Source organism: Coccinella septempunctata, chromosome 2 (genome assembly GCF_907165205.1).
Source record: "Coccinella septempunctata chromosome 2, icCocSept1.1, whole genome shotgun sequence".
Lineage (NCBI taxonomy): Eukaryota > Metazoa > Arthropoda > Insecta > Coleoptera > Coccinellidae > Coccinella > Coccinella septempunctata.
Window position 1 is genome coordinate 31,275,619 of NC_058190.1, and position 21,962 is coordinate 31,297,580.

The window sequence follows — 21,962 nt, forward strand, 5'->3', positions numbered from 1 at the left end:
TTCAAAGATATTAATTTGGTGCCAAACTTTATCTCAACCCTGTATATCATTCATTCATTAGGTAGCGTATCTAGGTTAAGATTACTTTTGTATTATTTATTTATTTCGTAATAACGTTTCGGCGTATATTTGCCTTCTTCAGTATACACTACATCTAAGAACAACAAAAATTAATATAATAAAATCATGGTTGTGTGAATATCCTACTATATGTTTTCATCAACGTTTTGGTTTCGTCTGGTGGGTATTGTCTTGTCATTTATGTCATTGTTTTGTATGTCAACCGAGTCTTGTCTTCTTCTTTCATTATATGGATCATTTCTAATATTTCTTTACGTTTTTGTTGTGGTTCGATTCCCAAAATTGTTGTGTCTTCGTAACTCATGTTTGCTTGTGTTCTTAGGTTTATTAAGAGCTGTGGTAGTGTTCTTCGTGTATTTACATATGTGCGTTTAGTCTTTCTTTTAATCTTTGTGAAGTTTGTCCTATGTACTGTTTGTCACAGTCCTTGCATGGTATAGTATACACGACTTGTGATTTTTTGGTTTTGGGTGTTGGTGCTTTCAATTTGCTAAACACACTTCTGATTTGATTACATGGCCTATATACTATTTCATGGTTGTACGGTTTCATTCTATTGTTCATCTTCTGCGACAGTCCCTGTCCCTGCGATATTCACCATCAGAATCTCTGAAATTTGGACAAAACTTGGACTAACGCAACGCTCTCGTTAAACAGCTGTTGAATATTCAATTGCAGGATTCATCGATGAAACGGAGGTTTCAACAAAGGGACAAAAAAGCAATAAACGTTCGATTTTATGTTTCATGAATCGAATGGATTCGTCCGGAACGTCTTCTTCAATAAAATTAAATCGAAACAAGCTCGAAATCGATTTTCGAATTAGGTGGTAAAAAAAATTCGCTCAGTCGTATCGTATTTACGTGATGTAAAAGAACTTAACGAGCATTTGAATAGATTGAATTTTGGTTTTATGGCACCTGAGCGATATTATGCCAATCTCAACAACTCTGTCCCTTAAAATTTTCTATTTTCTTCGGAACGATCGGTTTCACATGACGTTCCTATGAATTATGCATAACTTTTCTTCATGATAGTACAGTATCGAGTTTAAATTTTATGATGGCGTGTCATAACTGATTTTTTGTTGACATTGTCGTTTTCTAGGATAAGTATAAAGTTCTTTACTCTTTGAACTCCGCAGCACATTTTACTAATAGTCAGGGGAGTATCTCAAGGCTTTGAGTTCACTGTGGATGTAATTAATGTCATAACCCCATTGCCACAACTAATATCAATTAATATTACAAAAATGACGAAAGTGATTGAGAAACAGAGAAGACATGATTTCATGAAGTGCAATTTATAATTCAGGTCCGCTCATTCAAATGTGTAGTAGGTAACCCTGATATTCTAATATCAACAATATCTTAGACGGTAGACATGTTAAATGAAAGTAAATTTATATTTATATATTGTTTCTGAATCTAAACGACTCATATTTTAGCTGAATGTTTCCACAATCAGAAAGAGTGGTGGCATTTGAGAATTTTATGGTAAACGAATGCAAAAAGTTACTACCTACAGGATTTCCGATGAATCTCATCGCAGAATAATTTCCAGAAAATTAATTATCTATTTTTCATTTGACTTGTCCTATACATTGTAAATGTCTTAAGGGATCAATAAATATATATATAATTATTATCATTATATCAAAGTATTAAAAATAAACAGCCATAAAAACGAGCGAGTTGTCCTCTTAATTCATATAAAATTTTTGTTTGAATGTGAAGTTCCTATTGCCTTGAAACTTCCTTTGATTCTTTTGACTTCCATTGTTACAAGATGATTTTTGTTGAAGAATTCAACATTTTTGTAATTATCCGTTAATTACTTCGAGAGATACTCATTCAAACCACTTCATCATATGCATTTCATCTTCGAGTTGATTTTTTTTAATTTACAACTGATTTAACGTATTCAACCTTTAGACAAAGAAGATGACCAACATTAACTCTCCTTAAGCTATTGCAATATTACCTGAGTCCAATAATTCAATTTTCATGCGTAGCTGAAATAAGTATATTCAAAAACTGATCTCCCGTATTTTCCATGCAAATAACTAGATTTGGTATACCTTCAAACAGTTTGTAGAAACGTCAATTATGTTCGTCACATATTTTCGGAAGTGATTCGACATTCTGATAAAATACGTAATTACTAAGACTTTTACGTAGAACGAACAACATAGCGCTGATTTGAAACCCAAAAATGTTTTTACAAGCGTCATAACCCCACATTTTCTTACTATACAGAGTGAAATGTGTCAAATTTCCATGGCCAACCGATTGCTAAAATAAAAGTTGACAAAGTTGACAAAAGTTGACACTTTACTTTTTATCTGATATTTTCAGAGAAAATCAAAATACGCATCTTCTGATTTATCATGTTTCCATATGAAAAACTCATAGTTTCGGAAATAAAGTCAAAATTTCATGAATGTGCGAGGGTTTTCAGCGTACGACTTCTGTTGCTACCGTAGAATTTCTGCCAAGTAAATTTCATGGAACTTTCAAATCATTGAAATCTCGTCTAAGATGATTATCTCATTCATACGCAGAAGTGCGTTAGATAAAATTAGCAAGTCTCAAGTCATTCTGAAAACCCTCAGTCTCATAGAAATTTGACTTTATTTTAGAAACGGGATCTGAGGGATATATTCTCCAATTCTCCTAAATTATGTGAAATGTCTCTTCTGTGTCTCTATTCGATTGGATCCATGTTCTCGACCATTTTTTCGTAGAAACTCTTATTATTTCCGAAAGTATCAAGAATAGATGGAGATGGAGAACTACTAGTCAAAAAGTGGTTGTGGATAGAGAATGGAAAAAGCTATAATAAATAGGGTGTCTCATTTGAAATAACGAAATGTGTAGAATTTTTTGTATAAGCGGCAACGTCGCAATATTGAAAATATTTTGGTTAGATAAATTAGAAGCGTAAACCCAAGTGCACTTCTGAAATTCTTCAGGGTTTTCACTTCCAGTCTCTGAAACAAAATCAATTAAAAACTTGAAAAATCGATTTGCTCCTGAGTAAATTCTTGCACACATTTGTCAAGAGCAAATCAGATGAAAAAAATTGTTGCCTGACAATGAACGAAAAATGGATCTTTATGATGAAACTTCGTAACGTTTCGGATACTATATCAATCAGTCATTCATTCATTCATTAATTCATTGCTGCATCCCGTTACCATGAATAAATCTCAAAAAGAAAGACGGCGCGAGCAGACTCATAATTTCTTAGGGCTAATTGGGACTGTATGACCTTCTGTGACTGAAGAGACCCAACCGTGACCTATAGATCCTTCCACACTCCGGGCATGGATAGTCACCAACCAGATCTGTATGCGCAGCTGTATTCTTCTCAAGTCTCCATTATAACTGTGGACTTGTGTTCTATGCTGTGGACCAAAGACCTCCACTGTGACCTGTCTAACGCTAGTGTCGCTAGTTGTTCCCAGTTCTGTTATGATTGGCATTAACTGATTTTAGGGATTGATGAAGTATATCCTTGAACCGCTTATACTGGCCTCCTGGTTTCCGGGCTCCCTCTGCCAATTCGCCATACAGAGCTATCTTGGGGAGTCTTGTGTTTTGCATCCTCAAAATGTGGCTTCTCTACTGAGTCGGGCCCTCGTTACTTGTGTCTCATTTGTTGTACAACTTGTGCGTTGCAAAGTTCCGCATTCGAAACTTTGTGGAACCATCTGATGTGCATTATTTGTCTTAGATGACGTTTTTGCTTTGTAAACAGCTGTCTTGGTTTTCATATTGAGGTCGTGATTTTGAAACACAATGTCAATTTAATGTTTATTTCCTAAGAGGCTGAAAATATCAAGGTCAACTAAAGGTATGTTTGCGCTAGCATATAATCAGTTCGTTTGGTCAATCAAAGGAGGGGGTAAAATGATGAATCCAAGAAAACGATGAATGTCCGGTGATACCCGCTGTCCGGTGCTATCCGACTTTCCCCTTCGGGGTTTTGCTCTGAGGTGCTTCAGGTTAAATATCAAATCTGAATCTCATTATAACACCTCTAACAAATACACCTCTTACGAATACTGGACTATATCAGACTCCTTCATCTTAAAAATCTTCAGAATTGCAGTTTGTCAATTGACATTTGTTAACACATGGAGACGTTCATTCATTTAATTTTAAAATTACCGGATGTCAGTTTGTTTCTCAGTAAACTAATCCAAATACGATCTATTCCTACTGAACAATTGACCAAATTATTATTTTGATTCGAAAAAATTCACGTGTATTGACAAATGTTAATTGACGAACTACAATTCTGAAGATTTTTAAGAATTCGTATGATGAAACCTAAGCCTTACGAAGTTTCACCATGAAGTTCCATTTCGAAATCTTTTTCTTCATTTCGATGATTTTGAATATACTGAAACATCGTGGCAAATGTGCAGCTTTTTCTTAATATGTTCTTTGAAATCTGTATATATCTGTAGATTTCGAAACGTAAATAGTGAAAATTTCAGAGTACATTTTTTTTCGACTCCGAAGGTACATTATTGAATAATTATGAACCAAAAGGAACAATTAGATTAGACACATCCCCTTACGAAAATAAGGGAGCTGTTAGGAAATCGATAACTTCATATTCCCCAACGTTTGATGATTGCATAACACATAATGAGAACCCACGATTCTGTCATCCATTAATTCATATCGTGCTCCCATCAATGGTTTACTTATCCCACACTCAAAAACCAGTATGAGTAAACAAAATTATTGAAACGAACTAGTTATTACTGAACATATTTTCTATGTAGCCCAGTTCATGAAATATTCAAATTGTGTTCTACATGGCTCAATTATTAATTTCAGAGTGTGACGTCTGACGGAAGCGGCGTCACAAGCCCTTGTTCCAGTACAAATTCAAGTCCACGACCCTCTAGAATGACCGTGAACTCGCAGTCGGGCCCTCGATCACCCCGACCACCCGACGACCTCATAACCACTGCCACTTCCGCCCTCAGACGTCTACATTTTAAAACTGGCCGTAACACCACCAGAGGTTCCACCAAGCAGGCAAGTACTAGTTTTTTGGTAGGGGAGAGCAGTCCTTAAAGCTTGCATGGATGTTGATCTTTTTCTGTGACATCACAATCACTTCTACTGATATCTCAATAGGTTTTTCCTCCAGAAAACAGGTTGTCCAAATTACAAGGGGTGATTCTAGAGGTCAAAATTTGAAGGGAACTTTATATCAATTTAGGTCCTAAAATGCACCCGACAGGCATTAGAAAGCCTCTTCAACCAAACATCCAAAATCCAGTAAATTTGCGGGGAGTTTTTGAATAAGCTGAGGCGTCCGATAATAAGGAATTGACTGATTCGGTGGAGATAAAAAAGGGCTTTCATGAACATACTTCTACAGTTTTGAAATATTCGTACCAGGATGCTTTTCGACAAATCTGCGACTAAGAAACTGCATTGAAGAATATAGGCTGCCCCCATTAATAAACACCGACTCTCCTCTATAGTACCGGGTGAGTCTTTGACTCGTACAAATATTTTAACAGTAGATTTTTGAGGTCAAAGAAAACACTCTTTTCTTTTACCATATATTTTCCGAATCGACTCGGTTTAAGAGATACAGGCTGTTGAAGAACTATAAAAAATTATATTTTCAGTTCTATCTCAGAAACCATTTCATCGAATGAAATATACCGTAAAACGGGGCTACTTGATACACTTTTCCAAACTTTAGGTCCTACCTCGCTGTAACAAAGATACGTTAATCGAAAAGGGCTATCAGGTGTAATACTCAGAAAACATCTATCCCATCCCATATTGAAGAAAAAAACTTGAAAGACATTTTTTCAAGTAGCCATGATGGGGCTGAATGAAATTTGTTTGGAAATCGAATTTAAAATGCAAGTATACTCACAACTGAGGCAACTTGAAACGCAAAATACCTTTTTGAAATGTTGATAAAATCCTTAACTAGGTAGTTCATTTAATGAATAACACAGAGTAGTTAGAGCAAAAAAATACTTTTATTCAGTGGTGAATAGGAACTTACAACCTGATTACAAAAATATTGAAGGTGTATTGGAGAAGCCGTTTCTTTATATCATTTGTTCCGACGATGCCACCCTGCCTATATAATTGTAGCGCACGCTGAAGAGTTTCATTATCATTGTCTCGGTATTTTCAACTTCCTGGCTTTTTTTCTTAAAATCGCACCATTTTCAAGTAGCCCCTGAAATGATAATAAAAAATAAATTTCTACAACAATGGCTAGTTAAACACGAAATATATGTTTTGACGTTAGATTGTCGAAGCGAATACTAGTCTCTTTCGAAAAAAAAATGTGGCTGTGTTTAATTACTCATAGGTTTCTTTGTGTAATAAGAAGTATACAGGTTCATAAAGAATATATAAATAGGTTTTTTCAAAGCTACACAATCACTATTAAGCAACACAACAATCTTCCCGCGTATCATCTAATCTACCATTTGACAAGTGTAGATACATACATGCCTTATATTTCACACTAGATGCCGGTAGCATGTGACTTAAGCAGTGACGGCTGAAATTTTCAAGTTACCTCGCCGTTTTCAAGCCCTATTTTACGGTATTTCAAAGTATAGTTTTTCATTTATTTGATGAATCCTTTTCGAGAACAAGGTATCAACCACGTCTTACAGTGTTCTCATTAAGACCATTACATAAAATAAAAATACCAAAAATTCAAAAAACCCAACTCTTGAAACTCAGTTGGACGATATCTAATGAATATTTGAACGTTCTGTGAAATAGAAGTTTTTTTCATATTTTCTCCCGCCGTTTTCGAGAAATTTGATGTTAAATGAGATTAATTCCTTAAACGTCTTTTTTTTTTATAGAGATTCTGCGCTTAAACGTCATTTTAGAGCTTAAACTTCGTTTAATCGAACGGTGCATACGGCCATTAGCTAGATATTCTGAAGGTTATTTGGTTTTTCCAGGGTTGGCACAGCTCATTATGAAAACTTAAAATAGCTATTTCTTTTTATCAGGGAGGAATCGGAAAAAATGGTAGGTATAGGAAAAAGTGTTTCTTTTGACCTCAAGAATCTTATGTTAAAATATTTATATGAGACTAATCTTGTATATCTAAGACGGTAACTAATGTGTATGATTTGTTACTAGTATCACAAAAAAAAAAAATAACTGACAAAAATATTTTGGCATTTATTGAATGTCTAGAACATAAACCGTGATATGGCGAAATATTTGAAATATTCGTTTTTCAGCAAGGCCTTGTAACTCAAGAATGAAACAAGATACCTATGATCTGCCTTGGAATGTCCGATTTTTTCGGAGAAAGAGATCGGGGTCCTTGAAGAGATTTTTCCTCCAAGTCTTTTAGTTCTCGAGATGCTTTCACTAAGCATTGAATTTGGAACACACTCGCCAATCCATCTCGGATTAAATACTTGATCCGAATATTTCTTTAAAACTGAAGAAAATGCACCATCATGCCTAAAAATTATATTTTCTGCAGATCATTAGGAACTGTTGAGATTCCCGACAAAAGTTTTCAAAGAAAAAGTCAAGATTTCCCAACTGTTAGGAAATATTCATTTCCTTACTGTAAGGAAATTATAGTTGTTTACGTATGCCATTACAACATTTTCCTAGAGAGAACTCGTGCTTTTACTCCTGCGATATTCCATAAAACGTTTATATGTATATTCGTATATTATGTAATTATATTATGAAAATTAAATACACCTACACCCCTATTACAGCGAAAGTAAATATATTGCAACTCAAATTTAAAAAAACTAAACAAAACAAGGGAACTTTGATTTTTTCCATTCTTAGATGATAACGTAAATAATAATAGGTACCCTGCGAAAAATCGGCTTATTTCCTGCTGCCAATGTGCCTCTCGTGTCTATTCGGCATTGTCCCAAGTCACTCTATGAAACAACAAAATAAATGAATGAGATCTGTGTTGCCTTTTGATTTGCAAACAACCTTGTTTCATGACAAATCTAATATCCCACGTATCCAGAAGAAAAAATTCACATGCACAAAGTGAAAAGCATGTACAGGACACAGAAAGTATAAGGGCCATAAAAAAACGCGCTTTTACTCTACTGAATTCGTTAATTTTTCCTGTCAATTTAAAGCTCTGCCCACGTATACCGAAAGCTCACGACAAGCAAACGGCTCGACCATAATCCCGTTTTTCCCCTTTTTTCCTGCCTTATCTTTAAGTCGAATAGTTAAAAATTTTTACCAAAGATGATCAGTATTCTCTGTATGAACATCTTGTTAACACGAAAACTGTTGGGTGTAATTAGATTGCCGACAACGCCTCATCGAATTCAACATCGATAAGTTGTCAATAGATTGTCGATTGATCGTGGTAGCACTGCTAGTCACGGCAAACTCAACAGGAATTAATTGTTAAACTAACCGAAAAGACGCTATACAATCTTATAAGTTACAGGACCGTCTCGAGTTACAGGACTGTCTCAAGTCGTCCGAATCTACCGCTACTCAGATATTAGAAGTAACTCCTTATTAACCTGACCTGTTAACCAGTATGTTTCTTCAACACCAGACGATTCAGTTCATCCAAAATCGCATTTTGATTAGATTTTGGAGGTCATGTTCAGGATGAGCTAGCGCTTGTGGGATGCCATTTAAGCACCGTGGTTGATATGAAGTTTTCCTCATATTTTGACCTCCAGTATCACCCCCTGAAAGATATAAACGTTAAATCCGGACAACCTGTATACGTTGAATTTGCAAACCCGCTCTGTGGCGAGTTTCTTCAACTCTCAGGTAAATTGTGTCGCTTACCTATATCATGATCTACCCATCGAAGGAATTTAGGCAATGGAAAAAAGCTGGTAAGATGTTCAATAGACATACCTTGGTCACTTTGTCAGGAACAGACAGATCTATTGAGATTTGAAATGAAAAACTATCTCCGAAATTATGAAGAGGAAATTAGAGAAGAAATATCCGAATCAAGAACTCACCAGCTACTTGCGAACTATGGTCAGGAGGAAGACAGAGAAAGCACAAGCACACAATAAATGAACCGATAAAGGAAGCAGTTTATCGGTAGACGCTGGGAACCTATGAAGATGCTGTTTAGGTTTAATGGGTACCGAACTCAAGAGAACGAAGAACCCCACACTCTACCCTACGAGAGGTTCGTCTTTTCGATTCTCTGTGCTTCAAGATAAATGTTTAACATGGAGATTGTTAGCGCGAAGGACAATAGAAAAAATGAAGAGAAAAGGGGGTTGAGCCTCCGGAGAAAAAAAAAACACCTATCAACATCTACCTATATGCTGGATGTAAACCGAATTGAATAGGTGCTTGCACAAAAATTATGTGTGACTACATCACTATATAGTATTTCAGACATACAAAAGATATTTTCTTTTATAAGGAAATAATTACCTTCGAAAGTAGTTTCATTGTTGTTGGACTATTGCTATTTCAGTTCTTTCATTTCAAACCAGAATTTCATAGATATATTTCCCGTACTGCTCATTCTACTGAGCAAGTTACAATATTCAATCAGGACACCTAACAAAGCGAAAACTGCCAGCAACACATTCCACTAGAAACTTATTTCATTTCATGCAGCTGAATAATCCCTTAGAAATTAATCAACACTAATATAATTCCAATTTCAGGATCCAACTGCCGTCCCCAAAGTCGTAGTTATGGGTTCAAGCACCGCATCAGAAACCACAATCAATACAAGCACCGACAGCTCTAATACGATTGTCACAACAATGACAGCAACAGATGGGGATAACACAGAGGACAGCCTCGACATAACCGAGCCGGTGGATTACCTCAATTCGGAGAATATTCTGGAGAACCCGAATTTTTCGAATCAGATTCTCCAGCCACTTCCCGTTACCCCAAAAACGCCGGTGACTGCTCGACAGCAGACCCCACCGACAGCCAAAAATGAGTCAACAAGGTTTAATTTTGAGGTACAGTCATCGTTCGATACAACACAAGAGAGTGAATCAGGCGATACACCGAAAGGTAACGTAACCCCAACTATGATAACTTCTCGTAATGAGAGAAAGAGCGAGAATAGGGCGGACGGAGACAGAAAAAATGTGGAGAGATTGATGGAACAGCAGATAGAAGCCCTCAAACTGGAGGCTAGGCGGAGAAATAGTTACAAAGCCGCACAAAACGATTTCGACAGTATCGAAATGATGGAATCCGAGGACAGTTCTAAGAGAGAAACGAAAGAGCATAGGAGGAGTTTCAGGAGAAAATTGGAGGTCGAAGGGGAAGAGAGGCAGAGGACGTCGCCAAAGAGACGAGCCGAGATTCCCATGCATTCGTCATCGGAGAACGAAACTGACTCACCGAGACCGAAGCACAGACATAAGAAATCAAGCAGGAGACACCAATCACCCAAGCAACGTGACAAATTCAGCTATGACGAACAACAGGTCGCAAAATACCGCGATAAAGCTAGGATGACACCACCTGACTTACGAATAGATTTCTTCACAGAACCGATGGACAAGTGCCAAGGCAACGGAATCTCCAACACGTTGCACGCGCCCGCGTCCGCGGAAAAGCGAGGAAGCGTGTGCTTGAATAAATGTCTGAGAGAGGTGGGGGCAAAGCTCGACGCATCAACAATATCTCCATCTCCTATAAATGTAACTACGAATCCGTTGGACAACTCAGTACATTTCGGAAGAAAAACACCTCAAGCGACTATCGTGGTACAGCAGCCGTCGTTGAGCTTGGATCATACGAATGTGTCGACGATATTGCTGAAGAACGGTAGTGACTTTGTGTCGAACGTTGAGAATAGTGGCAAGTTCAAGAAGCAGAGGGAGGAAAACATGAAGCAGCTGTTGGACGTGGCCAACAACTTGACCCTGGAGGAGATACATGACTTCGAGATGCGGTAAGACCATCTCTTGCATGTGGTGTTCAATAGTCCTTCATTCATTCGTTCCTTCATTGAAACAACGGAACGCCTTGTGTATCCATCTGTTCATAAGTCTGTATTCAACATCTTTTCCATACCAAAATGATATTGAACATGTCTGCAATGTCACAGCAATTAACTGTAGACCTTGCAAAAGCTAGCCAATGCTTTGACAGACATTTGGCAGAACATTCCTCATATCCCTCAAACTGTTGATAACCTCATTGACACTATGCTGAATAGCGTAAGAGCACTAAGAATAGTGAGAGGAGGCCCTATCCATGCACCATGCTTTCAAGGTCTTTGTAACAGAAGAAACCTTTTATAAGCCTGCACACTCCACCGGAAAGACTCTTCATTTCGTTCATTTATCTACACTATGTTGTCGCTCTGTCGCAGTCTTGCTTACTGTTGCCATTTTCAGCAGGTTGGCACCTAACTTTAGTTTTTCCGATTGCAAATTTGTATGACCCATGACAAGAACTCATAATTAGTAGTTCACTTTGAAATTTTATCAATGAATCAATCAAAAATCCCTTAGGTCAAACACACAGTACAGCGTGGGCAAAATTGTTGATACCTGAACTACAACTTTGTAATCCAACGAGATAGAGGAAATACCATTTATGTCGTCTTCGAGAAACTAATAATGCCATCAACTGCATTCCTCTATCTTCTTTTGTTTTTTGAGTTATAGGCCAAAATTTAAATTTGGGCGATTTCAACTTTGGTCATTATCTCTGTTTCTGTTTGTGCTAGGATGTTGAAATGAAAAAAATATGCAGACAATTTTTTGATAACAATCCAATGGCTTACTATTATTTTGAAAAAATTAAGTTTTGATTGAACTTCTATTTGAATTTTTAACTTCAATTTTTGATAACCCTGTATATCAGATTGCTAAAAATAGAGAAGTAACGCGTGATCCAATATGTTGAAAAGAGCTCGGCAAAATTTGGTTTTTATACATTCATTAGAAAACTAGTATCAGCTATTTTAGTGAGCACCTACAGCTGTCAAAATTTCAGGAAAAAGTCGAATATCTCAGAATCGGTGCTATGAAGGACCATAATTGTCAAACCAAAGTTACCTTAAAATTTGACAAGGAATTCAAAGATGCAATAATATACAGGGTGTTCCATTTGAAATAAGAAGGTTGATACCAACAGGGAAAAAATGGAGCACCCTGTATTAAAGTGGGTTATAAATAATTAAAGTTCAGTTGATTACAGACAAGTTTTGTATTCAACTTTTTCTTGTAGCTTCTTTAGTTTCCACAATAAAGTATAGGTACAATTTAACTCGAACACCCTGTACATAATGAAAAAGTCAAGATATCATAGTTTTGGCTCTCTATATAATCAATTCCCTTCTATTATGATCGTATATAGATGCAAGAAGTTCGTATACAAAATATATTGCTCTCTTCTATCAGCTGATCCAGAACATAGTCGGAAATTTTTTTTCAACTAATACTTCACGACATTTATTGACCTAAAGTTGATAATAATTATTACATTTGAATCCAGTTTCAACAACCAACCTTCAAAATTATGAAAAAACAACTATAATCTGAGAAAAAAGGATTTATTTGACGAAAATCTCAAAATCCCTTGCAAAAATGACAATGGCTGCATTAACTTTTTACTTCGAACTGTCATCACCATGTCCCTGCAATCTACATTTGAATTCCCAATAGAGAATTCCGTCGTTGCCATTATTAGTTTCTAGAAAAAAGACGACCGTGATGTGCCCTGCATTTTCCTGTATCTCGTTGGGTTCTGGGTTGAAAAAGTTGTAGTTCAGGTATCACTAATTTTGCCCACCCAGTACAGTGGTTTGAAATCAAACTAACTATTGAATCATATTTTCCAGATGATCCCAGTTTACTCACAGAAAATCAAAATTAAACGTGCTGAAAATAGTTTCATATATTGAGTGAGGAGATTAAAGGTAAAAATCGAATTCGAAAACTACGCAACATAACGATTCGTGATATCATAATAAACACATTGTGACAAAATGCTGATATGAATAGGAATAATAAAAAGCTCGGATTATTTTATGCCTTTCATGTTAGAGACCATTATATTGTCACATTCATTTTCAATTCTGCGGAAAATATGAAAATGAGGCATTATATGTCACGTTAACGCTAAAGCTGTAATGCGAGTATAATACATGATGAGAATTTTTCGTAATTGAAATATTCACGGTCATTTTCCATGGCATATTTCCTCATCGGACATGGCAATGCCGAACGGAAATTGGATGTAGTATCCAACACGGAATGATTCACTTATAAATCTCACACCAAGTGGCTCTCATTTTACGTACTTTTTTCTATTCAAAATTATCAGTATTTGTTCGAAGTGACATGGATTTTCGTAATAGCACCACGACTTCCACTTTCTTTACTTACTCTCTAAATTTCCGAATAGGAAGCTATAGTCGATCTGACCATATGTTCGTGCTCCTGCAACTTGGATGGAAACAAATAAACGGAAATAAATAATTGAGCACTACTTCCTTCTAATGATATCAAAAGATTGATATTCTTGATGAAGAATCCACTCTCATTCAAATCTTACATAAAAAACCTAGAAATTTCATAATTTATTACTGTACTATTCTTCAATCATAGAACTGACGATGTTGAACTATAAACTTGAAGTATTCTTCGGTTATAAATTATTGAAGAAAAAATATTCATTCATGTCATTGACTTTCCGAGGTGGATTTATCTCTTCTATGAATTTCCACATAAAAAAATTTCTCGAAAAGTCTCACCATTGCCTACAATTCGTATCCTGGTGGAAATGAAAAAAGAAGTTCGTTAAGTGCTGCCATCATTTCGACGAAAGTGGAAATTATTTTGAAATTCGTAACTTCTACTTATCGTTGAAGTGTTCTGGCAACACCCCACATTCTGGTAGTCTTTCCCTCCTTACGCCTTATACGGGTGGCGAGAAAGTCATGTGGTATAAACTCCTCTTAACTAATGTCTTAATTGATCATTTCATTCTCCTTAAAATTTTAGATCTTTGTCTTATAACATAACTGCAACAATATGATGCAATTATGTTTACAATATGAATTTTTCGAAAAAAAAAGGTTGATGCTAGGGTCTGTACTGCTTTTATGAGTTCTGATGATCGCCTACCAAGTTTTAATCAATTGAGTTTCAAAATGATTCCAATAAAAACATGCAGAATAGCACTCCTTTCCTAGAAATCTAATTTCCATGATCGTAATTTCATTCGAACAAAAGAATGGGCTTTCGCTACATCTGCACTGACCAGTAAAACTTCTATAGCCTTCCCGGAAAAGTTTCGTTCATAGAACAAATCGTCAGGTGCCAGAAACAATTTAGAAATTATTGAGCTTTCAATTATCACGGCTTGTCCTCCTCAAATTTCAGTTGCAGGGATCTAAATTCGAATGGAGTAATTTAATTGTATTTATAGCGCACGCAGGTTGGGATCTATATTCGTCAGAGGAACATTTTCATTTTCCGATGAAGCTTTGTATGAGGGAATCTCCAACAAGGTTTCGAACTTTAATTGGTTGTCGGATTATACAATCAAAGCGTACGGAACAAGGTTAAATCATCCGAAAACAGTTGTGGTGAAAACTGGGTCGGTTTAAATTGCTTTTTCGTGATGGAGTGGGTTGCAATTTATATAGGGATGAGAAAGTTGACTTATTCCTTTTTTCAGAGAACGAACAACATTCTTCGATGGAAAGTTCTGAGGGTTCTGTGGATAAACAGATACTCGTAGTATAAGAGGATTGGTTCTTCAAATTATTCTCATTCCTTTTCTGAGATTTCAAACAATGCATCGCTTCGTTTTTTTTTTTTGGTTAATTTTTTCCTTGCAATCTAACGTCATATAGTGATTGAATGCTTTGTTCAGTATTCTTCGATTTATCGGAATGCAAAAAAGAAGGGAAGTATCTTTTCCGCACTCAACTGGTTAACGAACGATGCGAAGCAGTTTCGTGCGGAAAGTATCACTTTCTGCACTTGTTAGGAAAATAACTATTTGACAAAGTATGTTTTTCATTGAACTCTTGATTTATTCTAGCGATAGTTTGGTTATGTATACTTGAGCGTTCATTTTCTGATTTCGTTCTAGATTTGATGAAAAAGGAACTTAATTTTCAACTACCGACAATAATATATTCGTTCTAGAAATTAACTGTCACTTTCACTACCTGCACAAAACTCTTCCTGAAAAAATTCCTTCTGTGTGTTGTATGCATTTCATAAAGTTCAGGATTTAAAGGAGGATCGACCTTCGATGAAATCTAAATTGTAGCTAAGTATCGCTTGAACGGGCTGGGAGGTGCAAAGTAGAAAAAACAATTTTTCCGCAAATCGCTAGGAAATTTTTACATTTCAGATAAATTTCTCAAAGAAAAGTAGAGATTTCCCAACTGTTAGGAAATATTCATTTCCTTACTGTAAGGAAATGGTATTTCTTCACAGTTGTTAGTGTTCTACATAAATGATTGAATGATTGAAAACACGTTGTCTATAAAGAATTCATTCATATTTTGAAAATCTCGATGCATTGCAGAATACATTTTGAAATCAGTTTGTTATACTTACAGTTATTTAACAAGAAGTATGCCGTTACAACATTTTCCGAGAAAGAAACTCTCATATGTAATTTTCTCTTGATTTTTTTGGCAATAATTCTAATGAAGCAGTATTCACTGACTCAACCAGCTCTGGAGGAGTCTCAGAAAAGCTCATGAATTTTTTTGACAATAATTTTAATGAAGCAGTATGTACTGACTCAACTAGCTCTGGAGGAATCCCAGAAATGTAAAATTCATCATCACTTATTCAAAGATTATAGAGTAGAAAGATATGAAACGCCCTCATATTTTTAGTACTAAAACCGACTACATTTTGGACAGTGAAAACACACTTGATAATGAGATGGCGCTGAAAACGAACTGTCAGTACAGAAAAACTTTTTAATAACAATTTTCTGTTTAGTAGGTAATTGAAGGGCGCGAAATTCGAATTCTAGTCCTTGTATTAAATTTCAATATTGATGTTGTTTCGATCAGAAAACAAACATCCTGAGCGACAAAACAAAAGTATAGTTTTGTTTTGTGATCAGGATGTTTGTTTTCTGGACCAAACGGCAAAAAAACTTTTGACTCCTCTTGATAATTTTAAGGTTTATGTATCGGTACATATGAATTTTGAACCCAGACTTCAAACAGCAAAAGTCTCGGCAATCAAATGCAAAAAAAATGAAGCAATCCGCAAATTTTGACATTTCAATCTGTAGATTAGACTCTGAAGGTTATGAAAAACAGACTCACATGGTCACTTTTTTTCTGATAAAGAAAATATTTTCGAATTTCTGTTCTTCAGCGTGGCGCTCATAGTGTAGAAGAAATTATCAGAATTTTCCATATGAATATTTATACCTTGAGTAAACAACGAATAAATCATTCGGTAAATGTTTTTATTTCGATTTTCCCTGCATCTGCCGGGAAATATTGATGTTCCATCCTGAAAAATAAACAAACATTTGATGCCGTTTTCGAAATTCCCGTTTATTATGAATATTATTGATATAACCTCTGGTGAATTGCGTTGAACATGATTATATCGATATCTTTTCTTCTCGTGGATTCAGTCGCATGGCACTCACCAAAAATACGAAAATATCGATGAAGATTGACATCGAATTTAAATCGGCACGTGTGTTCAATTCCTGTGTTGGGAGTGAAACGTATTGCGTTCGAATAAATGGAGGAACTACGGAGGAATCTGAGGATATTTTTCAGTCCTAATAGTAGCGAAACCGAAGAAGAAAATGTCTATTTGGATGTATTCAAAACAGAGTGAGTCTATCTCTATTCAATTACCAATTCGATATGAATATGTTTATAAATCAGCCATCAATACTAAGGAAATCGAGATTTATATTGTTTCTGAACTCAAAACATAACATTTTGTCATTTGATTCAATCAAATCGTCGAAAATTTCAATTCTATTGAAACATTGTATTCGTTGAATCCACAAATCTGTACAAATACGTGCAGGGTGTCTGGATGTTTACCAAAGATGCAGGAAGTGATTCCTTGTCCAGAAACATGAATAATTCTTGAAAAACTTTCTTTTTTTTCTTTGAAAATTTGTTGAATGATATTCTGATTTCTTCAGTGAAGAGGTAATTATAAACAAGCTTTTATATGGTTCTCACTATGTGGTTATGACTTCCTTATGAGGAAAAAGCAGAAAATATTTCCAAGAGCATTCTGTATACAAAAAATCGTTTCATTGGCGTATCGAGTCTGGGAAGCTCAATGCTGTTTTATGGTAACTTTAGTCGATTAAAATATCTGAGTTGGGGGTGGGGGTCGTAAATGATTTTGAAGTAAAATGATTGGATCTGAACTCAGAAACGAATTATTTGTTTAAAACTTCGAAAATGGTCAATTTTAGGCTTATTGTTACTGGAATGGAATGATTTTCTATTGGTTTTTAAGAGTAAAATCTTCATTGGTTATGATAATATGGGTTGCTTTTTTGGAGCAAGGAAATTTTTTATGACAACTAGATTCAAATTCCTTTTTTTTGTTCTGAGTTTTTGAATTTTTTTTGTTTCAGAATATCAGTGTGGGCATGATCAAAATAATTTCAGGCAAAAATAAGATACTTTATTGGGTATTCCAATCGAAAAAAAAGTTGAGACATATTTCCAGTACATCGAACTCGAAAATATTTGACGTTTTGTAGTTATTCCAGATAACACACTGAAAATAGATTTCATGAAAATCTCTTCTAGTTCTCCGTATAATTGTAGGTGATGTTAAGAAATAATGATCCTGTATGACCAATTTTCTATACGGAATACAAAAAACCAGAATGAAAGTAGGGAAATCATGAATAAAAATGTTTTTCCCTAATGCTTAATAATGATGAAAATTCATATCAGACTTTGTTTCATCAATGTGTGTCTATTGTATCAGTTTGCTTTGGAAATAACACTGAGATTAACAGTTTCGCAGTAGCCATAAGCTATCCAATTTTGCGGATCATTTTCGTTTTCCAGGGCAGCTTTCCGTGGAATTATTGCGGTAATTTCAAATAAGGTCAGTAATATAAACCTGCTTGGCAGATATGAGATCCATAATTTCGCGAATGCAGTATGACGACCTTTGAAAGAACAGGATATAGTATCATCAAATTTTCATCGTTATCTCTCTTCAAGAATGATTCGAAGAGTAGGATAACCATAAAATGCACTCCTTGCTAGAATTTTTATTATCAAATACGTTATCTGTTTGATGCGATAGTTCTCATATTGGTATGATTTTTCCAAAAGTTACTTTTTACGATATGATCCATACCGTAGTGCGCAGAGTTCAATATTTCCGATTATTTATGACTTCCTCTTTGTTCTGCGTTGTTTCATTTCGATTTTAACACAAATATAATTGATGCTATAATGTTTTATTTGTATGGAAAATGGCTTTCGGTTAAGGCTGTTTTCGAGGTTCAGGATATTAAAAATGAAGGGTGAGGTTTTCAGCTCAGAATATTTGACAATTTCGGCCATGTTCTGTGGGAAATACGACTTCTTAGTCATTGCTTCATATCATAGTTATCTTTTAACCATCATAACTTTTCGTTCTTTGCTCTAGGTATAAAAGCGATGAACAGAGACAATTCCAATTCGATCACTTTTAATCCAACTAATAGTGTGAGTTCTCTGAGGATAATTAAGTATTAACAATTTATTGACACAATTTTTTTCCATACAGTGTGGTTCAAAGATGGGGCTAAACTGTTCCCTTGTTATTAAGAACGTATACAGGGACACAGGCACACAAATCAATATCACTAGAATGGATTCGTATTCGTATTGGGGATCAATGTTGAAAGGAGATTTTTGTATTGAATTAGGTTTATCTTATTGGATCAAATTCAGAATTATAAAATATTCTAAAATAGAAATTTGCACATCAAGTCACGAAAGTGATATTTTAAGGGAGCAGCTGTAGGCGAGTTCTGGAATCCTGCGAGTCCCGACAGGAAGATATCTCATTATTCGAAATTGTTTGTTTGTGTCTCCTCTTTCTAAATCTCCCAAAATCTCAGCTTATTGAAATATTGCTTGAGGGGTTGCTTCTCAGTTTGCCACCAATTAGGGTCAAAATATTTTCCTTCCATTCAAAGTTTATGCAAGTAAGAACTTACCCGAAGACCTGAGTAGTCGATGCCGATGATAACAAAAAAAAGCTTCGTTGAGGCACTTCTTGATCGGATGATTTTTCAACAAAGCATAATGCGTAATAGAAAAACTCAGTAGAGATAGTGGATCTCAAACTGAATGAGGATTGGTGGTTAAAATGACCCATAAAATTATTAGTCACAGAGATATAGGCTGATTCAAAAACAATGCTAAAACTATAAAACAATTGAATGCTCGTATTCAAAAATTTCAATTTGCTTGTCAGGAAGAAAATATCAATCGGTATACAGAGTGGTCCAGATCGTAACCAAGAAATTTTAACCACGTATTCTACATCAAAAATTAGCCCTAGTTTGACATATAAACATATGTCGAGAAATGTTTCCTCTCCGAGATACGGGGTGTTAAAATTATAGAAAAAAAATATTTTTGATTAATAACTCTCACACTGCTTGAAATATTTTTATAAAATTTGAGAAATAGGTTTGGAGCGTCAAGGAGCACTTTTCGCATAATATCATTCCTTTTTTATTCTACCATTGGCGTCCGTACTGCAGCGAGACTGAATATTTTCAGATGAAATAATGATACGACACTGGTTTTTCCAACAATAAAAATTACGATTTAAATCCTTATTTGATTTGGAGCAAATTCGGTCTCTTGACTTTTTGCTGTACGAGGCACAGTTTCCGGTTAAAAAAATAAAACACATTCTCATGCATGAAGAAATCGCCAAAATTTGATATGGTAGGTACATAATAATAATAAGACTATTTCTGATATATCAAATTTTGGCGATTTCTTCATGCATGAGAATGTGTTTTATTTTTTTAACCGGAAACGGTGCCTCGTGCGGCAAAAAGTGAGGAGACCGAATTTGCTCCGAAGTGAATAAGGATTTAAATAGTAATTGTATTGTCGTAAAAACCAGTGGCGTATCATTTTTTCATCTGAAAATATTCAGTCTCGCTGCAGTAAGGACGCCACTGGTAGAATAAAAAAGAAATGATATTATGCAAAAAGCGCTCCTTGATGCTCAAAACCTATTTCTCAAATTTCATAAAAATATTTCAAGCAGTGTGAAAGATATTAATAAAAAACATTTTTTTCTATAATTTTAACACCCCGTATCTCGGAGAGGAAACATTTCTCGACATATGTTTATATGACAAACTAGGGCTTATTTTTGATGTCGAATACGTGGTTAAAATTTCTTGGTCACGATCTGGACCACTCTGTATAAAATTTAACGAATTCGAATGCATATTTAAAGGAAGGAAGAAATTTTATACGGTTTTCATGATATGTTGAATGGAATAAAAAAAAAAATCATGTCTACTTGATGAAATACTAATCAATGATAGAGCGAATTCGTGATGCTGGAAAAAGATTCGTAATTTTCAGGACTAGCCTAGCAGTGAAGAAAATATTAGGTATCCATTTAAAATGAACAAGTACGATCACTCGCAGGCTTTCTGAAACATCTAGTACCTATAGGTACATAAAAAATTATTCAATCAAACAAATTTTCAATCAAATTTTTTTACGAAACCTTTTCTCACTGTTGTAGAAAACATTTAGAATCAATCAGAATACACTTTTCACGAAATAGATGATTCATAATAATGGGAAACCAAAATGTCCGATATCTGAAGATTAGAGTAGCCTGCATCACGTAAAGTAGTAATTCTTGCTCAATTTAAAAAGAAATATCACCACAGGGAAATATATTCCAATCCATAAAATGAAAGAAAAAAATAATACAGTTGTCGTAAAGTCATTTGACTGAATATACTATCACGGACAATATCATATTAAATTTTTATATATAGGGGTTCAACATTTCTGACGTTGTGTGTATTTCGAACACGTTTTTTGTTATTTCTTAGAAGTTCGACGATCTCCAGCTCATGACTGCCTTCCGTAATGAGTTATGGAAAATGCGTTTCATTAGTGAGATCACAGAAAAACGCCCTTTCTGGGTTAACGACTCCAAAAAATAAGGGTACACGAAGCAATTCGAGGATGTGAGATGAAATAATGAGGTACGAGCGATTTATTAAGAGACCAGTGTTGACAAGGAATAATTGTGAAATATGGTCTGGATATGTTGTTGGAATAGGCTCCCGGCAGTCTGTTCGCATCCGCTGTTCCTCTTCACGTTTAATTGGAAAGGCCAAATGACTCACACGAGTGATCAATTAGAAAAGAGAATGAATATTACAAAGTGCAGTAAAGCTTTTGGACACCGGCAAAAACAGTATGGTATTTTTTCTTTGTCATCAACAAACCTGTTACACACAGTCTGTTGCTCATAGAAAGTTCAATTAGACTGAAATTGGCGCACACGAGAAAAAAGACTAATAAATAGAGGGTCTTTTTAAATGATAGCAATATTCCAGCTGGCCTTATGACCTTTAATTACTCTGTGCACTTCTTACTGCAGCGAGAAACGCCCGATGGCCCGATTGACTACGCTCGTAGTTATGTTGCGCCCACATGCATTGTTTGCAAGTTTCCAGTGCAGTATTCCCTAATATTAAATCTTTGGTTTGCAGTGGGGTTGGCTTTTTCTCCATTAAATCTGTTCGCACAGTGCAATCGCTCGTTTCTTGCTGCATCTGGACAGGCTCTAAAAGATTTTGGTTAAAGCACTGACTTTGTTTTCGTTTACATTTGGG

The 21,962-nt window shown here is 35.4% G+C and overlaps 1 protein-coding gene across 2 annotated transcripts in view; it reads left to right on the forward strand.

The window, feature by feature from the left end:
* LOC123306880 overlaps positions 1–21,962 on the forward strand; it is a 306,081-nt gene that overhangs the window by 155,775 nt on the left and 128,344 nt on the right. For both annotated transcript variants that reach the window (XM_044889060.1, XM_044889061.1), the window contains exons 3-4: positions 4,938–5,141; positions 9,770–11,025. In XM_044889060.1, the coding sequence (XP_044744995.1) occupies positions 5,010–5,141; positions 9,770–11,025 (1,388 nt within the window). In that variant the 5' untranslated portion in view covers positions 4,938–5,009. The remainder of the gene's footprint in view (positions 1–4,937; positions 5,142–9,769; positions 11,026–21,962) is intronic.